At 54.4% G+C, this 8,205-nt stretch overlaps 1 protein-coding gene across 3 annotated transcripts; it reads right to left on the bottom strand.

Moving 5' to 3' along the window:
• Positions 1-2,373: 2,373 nt before the first annotated feature.
• LETM2 (leucine zipper and EF-hand containing transmembrane protein 2) lies at positions 2,374-8,199 on the bottom strand. Of its 3 annotated transcripts, none has more exons than XR_006015516.1 (10): positions 7,378-8,110; positions 7,109-7,252; positions 6,722-6,856; positions 6,137-6,340; positions 5,430-5,549; positions 4,934-5,044; positions 4,716-4,802; positions 3,932-4,006; positions 2,885-3,674; positions 2,374-2,610 (listed from the first exon to the last, which is right to left on the bottom strand). XR_006015516.1 is itself a non-coding variant. In XM_042024909.1 (10 exons), the coding sequence occupies exons 1-10, from the start codon at positions 8,173-8,175 to the stop codon at positions 3,624-3,626; spliced, it is 1,410 nt and encodes a 469-aa protein (XP_041880843.1). In that variant the 5' UTR covers positions 8,176-8,199; the 3' UTR covers positions 2,374-3,623. The 3 variants fall into 3 exon arrangements, 2 of the variants coding, with proteins under 2 accessions (XP_041880843.1, XP_041880841.1); XM_042024909.1 differs by adding an exon at positions 8,129-8,199 and having other exon boundaries at positions 2,374-3,674; positions 7,378-7,813; XM_042024907.1 differs by having other exon boundaries at positions 2,374-3,674.
• Positions 8,200-8,205: the final 6 nt, after the last annotated feature.

Here is an 8,205-nt window from a genome sequence, read left to right as displayed (position 1 = left end):
CCAGCAGAAACCGTGGATGCTGATGGGACAGGGCTGCCTGAGTGCGGGACCCCAGCAGGAAGATTCAGCTCCTCTCTACTCTTCCCGGTAAGGCGTCCTCTCCGTGTGGGCAATTCGGGAGATGGGCACACCCCAAAACTGGCCTTAGCACCCCATAGGCCCCACTCAGGGCTGTGGGGGACCTGCAGGACCAAAGCACCCCCCAGCTGGGCCCCTGCCCAGGGGGTGCCTGCAGCCCCTCCAGCACTGCCCGGCACCAGGGTCTCCGCTTAGGAGGGGGATGGGGATAGGGTCCCTCAGGAAATGGCTCCAAAGCAATGGAGGATCTAAAGGTGCTGCCCTCAGGAGCCCCCTGAGCGGGTGGGGCGTGTTGGGCATCCGTGGCTGCCGAGTGCTTGGCCTAGACCACGTTTGGCTCTCACAGCATCCTTTGTCTTCTCTGCTCTTCGCCTTCCTCGTTCTCTCCTTTTAAAGCCCTCGGACTGTGCAGGACTGGGACAATTTGTTGGCCCCAGCCCAGGACATGGCTGCTCTGCCAGCACTGAGCTGGGCTTTGTCCCACTGCCAGCCATGGCAGGAACCTCCTGTGCCATTCCACCTTGGCACAGGGTCCCACGGCTCGGAGCATGGCTCAGCAGATGCATGGGGAGCGATCCCCCCCAGCCTGGGGGCCATGGCTGCCCCTAGCCCCCTCAGCCGCCCTCCATCCCCCATGTCCCACCCAGCTGTGGGGTCAGTGGGACCCCAGCGTCCAGCTCCAGCCCGCCCTGGCCACCCACAGCTGAGTAGGGCCACAGCCAGATGTGTGCAGCTGCAGCCAGGGCACGTGGCTTCCCCAAACCCTTGCTGTTGTGGGCCCTGCCCTGCATCATGTGGGCACCATGAGGACAAGCAGGATGGGCAGTGTGTCGGGCAGTGGGATGGGACCATCCCTGGGGACAACTCGGGGACGTTGCCACCTGCACCCCATCCCCCTCCATGCAAGGTTTGACAATGCAGCCCTTGTCCTACATTACTTTAGGCTGGGATAAAGCTCCGTCTCCTTTGTTACACGTTTATAGCAGAGGCAGAAGGGCTGCAGGAATGTGGCGCTGGGATCCTGGAGCTGTAAATCCCAGCCTTTGTTGTGCTTGGGCCGCACTAAATCACTGCTTTTCCCTCTGAATACTAATCTCCTCCAAAAGTGCTGACCGGGGCATCTTTCCCCAGCAGCTTTCTGGGGAAGAGGCTGACGCAGGGCCCGGGGCTGGCGCTGGCACAGGAGACGGTCCCGACCAGCATCCAGCAGAAATCCCCGACTCCCGGCGCTGCCCGGCCCCGGCGCGGGGGGACGGACACGGGCGCCACAATCCCGGCTCCAGGCTGGAGCAGCGATAGCGGGAGGGTGCCCGGTGGAAGGATAAACAGCAGAGGAGCTGGTTCTCCAGGCTGAGGGGAGACTGGAAGGTGTTTGGCACCGGCGTGGCTGGAAAAGCTCTCCCCACGCCAAAGCACACACGGCCTTGGATCTCCGCAGCGTTTCATTTGCCCAATGCTGCAGAACAGAATCCCGTGATTTATGGGGCTCCACGGGGGTCGTTTCCTCCCCTCGCTCGGAAGGTCATGAAGCAGGATTGCTGCCTCTCCCCTCTGTGTGCTTGCAGGGTACAGCGGTCCTGGGGAGGTGCCTGGGGTCCCGACGTGCCAGGCAGAGGTGAGACTCGGGCACGTCCCCCCGAGAGCCCTGCAGCAGCAGTGACCCGCGAGGGCTGGGGGAGGAGGGGATTTTTGATCTGAAAATGGGTTTGTTCAGAGGTGTGTAAGCGGCCCGGGGTCGCCTCGGGTTCATCCCCCTCTGCCTGCTCCAGGGCCCGGCTCCCCCGGGAGGAGGGAGGCTTTGCCACAGCCTGTGCTCTTCAAGCTGAACACGGGGTTGGGGCGGGTGGTCACCGCGGGAAATCCAAGGAAAAGCGAGTCCCAGCTTCCAGATCTTTCTAAATTGAAAGCACAGGAAGCAAATGGACACCGCCTGAGCCCTCACACACACCAGGGTGACGTGGCCATGCTGGTGCATGGCTGGAGGACGGGGACGTCGGAGGCACCAGAGCCCACCCAGAGTTCGCCCACGGAAGGGTGGTGCCCAGGTGATGTCCAGGCTCCCCGCCAGCCCCTCTTCGCTCTCCATCTGTGAAACCTCTCAGCAGAGGAATGTGCTGCTCCCTCGGCAGCCGGCACAGGCTGGCTCTGCCTTCATCCCGCCCAGGACACTCGCCAGCCTCCTCCTCTCCCTCCGCCGGTTTTGGGAGTAGGAGCAGTCACAGACTGGAACACCAGGCAGGAGGAGACGCCTTCCCTCATCATCACGCCAAGAGGCAGCAGTGACTCCACAGCAGCAACGGTGTTGTTGTTTTATTGAAATAACGTTTGCTCCCATTTATTAAACATAGATCCAGCACTGCAGACGGGCTGGATGAACAAGGAGAGGTTCAGGTACAGAGCTGAGGACACAGGACACCTGACAGCTGGCTCTGTGGTGCTGTAGGCGCCTGAGGCCTCAGGTATAAAGTGCTGCTCACACCTGACCTTGGAGAACTGGCTTTCAGTCAAGTTGTTCTAAAGGCCATCTGACATCTGGAAGAGAGATTCCATTCCTACTTAGCACCAAATCTAATTTTACAGTAAGTATAAATATACATATTTAAAATCCATAATGTGAGTAATTTCTGAGCATTTACATAGGACAGAGTAAAAAATTTAACAAATGCTAAAAACAACTTTTCAGTATCCTCTGAGAATCTGGCAAAAACTGAGTCATCACTGGAGCGTGTGAGGAGTCGCTTTGCCAAGTACGGAGAACACTTGGTGTGTATTCTGAGCCTGGTACGGATTAACCAAATCTCCATACCTAGGAAACGTGTGCAGGTCCTGGGTTGCTCCCTCACATGACCCAGAGGGATCCTCGAAGTGCAAGTCTGCTTCTGTCACAGTGTGTGGCACCTGCACAGCACTCACTGGGGAAGCAAACACTCACAGGTGGAGGCAGTTCCTGTCACTGCTCCACTCCTGCCCAGCAAGGTCTAAAGTCCTTCTGATCAGTTCCACCACAGCACCAAGTGCTGCTCCCTCCTTCTTTCCCTGTGGTTGCCCTCCTCAGTAAAACTGTGGCCACATGGGTCGTTGTGGGCTGGTCACTGGTTAAACCACCCTAATCAGGACCAAGAGCCTGAGCTGTGACACTCGGGACAAGCTGCTGGCCCCTGGGTGTGTGGGGATGTTCCTGCAGAGGATTTCACACTGTGGAACAGGCTTTGCTGGACCCCCAGCCCAGCTTGTTCTGTGCACAGGCCATTCTGACATGAAAAGCTGCCTTTGCTAAGCACAAACACCTGCTCAGGAACAGCACAGACAGCAGCACCGTTATTAACGTATTTACACCGTAAGTTAAAAGTAGCAGGGCAAGGATCCAGTGCAAAAGAGAAGCTGGGACCATCCAGACAGCAGTGGCCTAGTTGCTAACAAGCTTGGGACAGAGAGGCCCATGAGGGCTACTGCCTCGTTGTGTAGAGCAGCCTCCTGGGAAATCCCTGTTCCATTTGCAGGAGGTGTGGAGACGGAAACTGCTCCCTCACAGTGCTGGCTCCAGGTTAGGCTCCATTGGCACCGGCCTTGCTGCTCTGGGACACTTCCATTTTGGTCTAGGGGCAAGAGAAAAAGGCAGATTTTAGGCAGTACAAATGTCTCTTGAAATTCAGAATCTTTTCTGAAGGTGCCTTCCCATGTCATCTGTGGTATTTCTGTATTGAAAAGCCCTCAGTGCAGTTCTCATCCAGTTTCTCCAGCTGCTCCCTGAACTCAGTGTTCACAGTGTCCTGTACTACAAACTTCCAGTTTAGCTTTAAGCTGTGTGAAGAACAATCTCTTTTGCGAAGTGTAAGAACTCTGACAAGCTCACCTCTTGTGGGGGAGGCTTCACTGACGCTTCTGAGAATGGCAATTTCTCTGTTGGTTGGGACACAAATTCTTCATTCTTTAAGGAAAAAGCAGCTGTAAGTCACAGAACCCTCTCAGAAAGGGCAAAACCCCACAGCCCCTTCTCCCTTCTGAGTCAGGCTGTTCCCCGCTCACTCTGTGAAAGCTGTGCTGGCATTTCCATTGTTTCCCCAGCACAATTTAACTATGTGGAAATATTTCTGGCAGTTGATACAATATTCTTTGATTCCTGCTGCTGCTTTTATCAGCTGGGACTAATCTAAGGAATTCACTGCAGCGTGATGCTGAGAACCATATGCTCTGGCTTTCTTACTCTAGATAACTGTGGCTCATTCTGTCCTGGACAACTGAGCCCAAATTCAGTAGGAGGGCTAAAAACAAGTCCTCTTTAGCTGGCTTCTCTGAGCTAAATGTACCTGGGCTGAGGTCTGAAGCAATTCAGGTTGGGAGTCCTCCTTGGCTCACACGTACCATGCCAGTACCATGGTACTGAAGAACCAGCTGTTCCAGCAACAGGACCAGTTGTGCCACAGCAGATCCCTGTTCCCTTCCTTTGCCTCTTCAGTCAGAACATGCAACTGTGAGGCTCTTGGGGGGAAACATCTACACAGTGCAGGAACAGACACTGCTCGTGCTCTGTGCCATGGTGTCAAACACTGGTTTTGTCTAGCTTTGGAAAGGTTTGGTCACACTCAATTCCCAACGATTTCAGCACGTTTTCCTGCTTGCAGACTGCTATTTCTAACCTTTCTTCCCTGTACGACAGGGGCGGGATCCAGGAGGGTCTCCTGACCTTCAAGCACGGATGTCATCACTCCAGCAGCTTCACTTGTCTGCAGAAGAACACAGTCATAACTTCAGTCCACTTGTAGGATCAAAAAACAAGATTCCTGTCACAGTCATTCGTTTTTATAATGTATAATGGTTGAGCTATTAACCTAGAAGTTTTATTCAAACAACTCACCTTGTTCTGTGGAATGGGAACAGATTGGGGCTTTATGTCTATAAAGTACAAGGCACGGGAAAGCAGGAGGAGAGAAGAAGGAACGTTCTCCTTTAAATGCAGATCCAGCCACTGTTGGAAGAGAACAGAAGGGAAAGTTATTTCATATTGGCTCTATGTGGGTATTTATTAATACAACACTCTTTGTCCTTAAAGCAATCTTGAGTTTGGCTAATACAGTTTTAATTTACCAAAATGAGAAGAAATGGGTCTGAGGAGTTTAGAATACACCCCACTTCACCTTGCTTCTAGCTGGCCCTGGTTCTATTTGGTTTTCTCTTCGGTCTGGGACACAATCTGGACCCTTCATGCCTTAGACCTCAGCTCTGCAGGTGAGGATCCAGCTTGAAACTTGTGCATGAATTCTGAGGAAGCTGTGCTTGCTGCACGTGACCACTGCCTGGAAACTGTCCTCCGAGGAACGTGGCCACACCAGCCCAGGCCGGGGCACACTCACCTGCCCGAGCTGCTCCTTCAGCTGCTCCTCAGAGAGCCCCAGTGACCGCATGCCTCTGGCCCTGCAGGCGCTCTGCAGCTCCGACACGCTCAGGCCACTGACCCCTTCCTTGGCAATCATCTGGAAAGAACAGCAACGTCCCCATGCAGGCACAGAGTAGCCAAGGCCCTGCTGCACCTGAGCAGGCTTCTGCAGGTCCCCAGTCCAATCTCCTGTTCAGAATTCAATTTTCCATTTGTGCTTTGAGCCTCTTTAGGGGATGGGGATTTCACAGCCTCCAGACAACCTCTTCCACTGTTTATCCACTCACTGATTTTAATTTTTTTCTTACCAAGTTGAAATTCCCCTTGCTGCAACTTATGGCCATTACATGTTGTCCCTCCACTCTGCACGTATAAATCTGGTTCCATTTTCCAAATAACCCCATTGCACATTGAAACATCCCCTTTTTGTACGTTAGCATGACTCCAAAATGAAATGTTCTAGTGCCAATGTCTGCAGTGCCACCTTCGTTACAGCTCCCCAAAGACCACAAAGGCACAGGGAGATGAACTCTCATTCCATTTTCCTCTGGAATCTCTCATGGGGAGGATCTGACTCCCATCAATATTAAACTCCTGCCCTGTGGAGGGTTTGTGGGCAGGGACACAAGCCTCGTGCAGAACCTGCAAGCACCAAGCAGTTCCTCGGTGCTGTTTCAGACTCACCTCGTCATCGGCCTTGATGTTGCGCAGCCGGAGCAGCAGCTGGAAGCGGAGCAGGTTGTTGGTGCCGATGGGCTGCAGCTCCAGCAGCTTGCACAGAGCCACCAACTGCGGCCGCTCCAGGTGCTCCAGGGTCAGCTCGTCCTCAAAGAGCTTGGAGAAGCGGACGATCTCCTGCGTGCTGGGCCGGTGGCCGCTGTGACGGATCTAAACAAAGGGACAAACCCAAACCTGAGCAGGATCACTGCTTGGGAATCGCTCCCCCCCTTCCCCTTCCTCACACTGGAACTCCTGTCTCTGATGGAAACGGGACGATGCAGTTAAAAGTCAAATGGAAACCGTTACTGAGTGGCCACTGGAAGTTTCACAGGGTGAAACTTGCACCCTTGCAGGATGGGAATTCCTGTGAGCACAGCTCTGACAGTAGGGTCAGCAGGGAGGCACCCGGGGAACAGCACCTGACAGGGCAGCTCTGTGCTGTCAAACATCTGCACAATCCTGGTACAAATCCCGTGTTCTCTGCCCAAACCAGCAGTACTAAAGGCGTGTCGCTGCTGTGGCTGCCATCCCCAGCACAGCCCATCCTACCTCGTGCAGGTAAGAGGAGAATTGTTTCCCTTGTCCTGTGTCTGCTTTGTTCCTTTTGGCCATCTCTACAATGGTCTCCCGCAGGAACTTGGCTAACTCCAGCTTTGCATTTAACTTCTTCTTCTGCTTTTCTTCCTTCATTTGGGAAATACAAAATTATAAATTAGAAAATATAATGCAGGAAATGGAATTGCTGTGCACATTCCTTCCGATCCCTGTCCATAGCACAACCTTCCAACTCTCCCACTCAGCTCAGGAATAGGCTGGGAATGCCTCACGCATTGGGTGAGGCTGATCCTCACTTCCAGCAGCAGACAGGGAACAGCAGCTCTGCACAGATGTTCTGAGGAGCTGTGGACACTCCACAACCTCAGACAGGACACAAACCTTTTTTGACTCTGTCTCAAACGTCGAGGGCAGCATTTCAGGGAAGAGCTTCAGGAACACAGGTAAGAGAAACTCCATGAAGGGGACAATGACAAACACCAGGAAGGGAACCAGCCGGAAGAGATCTGCACAAGTTCTCAGCAACTGTACGGAGAAGAGCACAGCGGAGATTACCCAGAGATTATCACCCAGCCAGACACAAAAAATGTGTCCAAAGAAGGGGTTAAGCCTCTTACTGCATCACTTTATCCATGTGTTGTGGCACTTACCCTTCGCCTCTCCCTCCTGGTGAGCACCTGCCCGTGGAGCAGCCTCCACACCATCCTGGCAGCCACCTTGGTGTCAATCCAGAGCAGGTGGAATCCATCGTAGTAATGCTTCAGCTCATCCACAACTTTTTGTCGCAAGGACTTTTTTCCTGCAGGAGCCTCTGCGATCTGTTTTGTCAGAATTTTAACTCCCTGGGTTCCAGGATTTCGGTGGGGCGGGGATGCACCTGGGAGCTGCTGCCGTGGGCAGGTGGAAGTGTGCAAGGTGTGGGCAGGTGAGCGAGGCAGGGCAGCGCCCAGGCAGGCACGGCGTGGCCAGGGATGGCTTTTGGAGTCTCTTGAAGTCCAGGCTAACTGGGAATCCACCAGCTGGACAAGAGCAGTGGCTGGAGAGTACAGAGGGCTGGCGTGCGCCAGGAGCTGGGAGCCTCTGAAACTGGAGAGTTGTGTCAGTAAGAACAGTGCAGCGAGGCCAAAGTACCGAGGCATCGCACCCGAATAGACACTCTCAGCACCAAATCAACCTCGTGAAATTCATTTTGTGGCTGAGATTCTGATCCTTCAGCAACGGGTGAAACACTGAGAACTTCTCCCGTGCCAGTGACTCATCTCCTGGGGAAGAACCACCCAAGCCTCCGCAGCGTCTCCCGGAAGCCCTTTTACCAAGGAACGGGGTAAACCGAGCCGAAACAAGCCCCGAGAGGTTCCTCCCCACCCGCAGGCGGAGCAGGCGCGGGGGCTGCGGCCGTACCTGGCCCTGGCCGCGGCCAGGAGCGCGCTGCAGCCGCGGGCAGCCATGGCGCTGCGGAGCGGGGCCGCCGGCACCTC

Source organism: Corvus kubaryi, unplaced genomic scaffold (genome assembly GCF_017639235.1).
Source record: "Corvus kubaryi isolate FWS band 111438036 unplaced genomic scaffold, C.kubaryi_AGA036_p1.0 37265, whole genome shotgun sequence".
Taxonomy (NCBI): Eukaryota; Metazoa; Chordata; class Aves; order Passeriformes; family Corvidae; genus Corvus; species Corvus kubaryi.
This window is presented reverse-complemented; position numbering and strand designations above follow the sequence as displayed.

What these genes read in the sequence shown, in the direction of transcription:
- LETM2 (XM_042024907.1), bottom strand. Translation starts at nt 7,866, where the DNA reads ATGCCTCGGTACTTTGGCCTCGCTGCACTGTTCTTACTGACACAACTC. An exon ending in TTGAGACAGAGTCAAAAAAG is followed by an intron (nt 6,857 to 7,108) that starts GTTTGTGTCCTG and finishes TCCCAAATGAAG; the next exon opens with GAAGAAAAGCAGAAGAAGAA. An exon ending in TTCCCATTCCACAGAACAAG is followed by an intron (nt 4,803 to 4,933) that starts GTGAGTTGTTTG and finishes GTTCTTCTGCAG; the next exon opens with ACAAGTGAAGCTGCTGGAGT.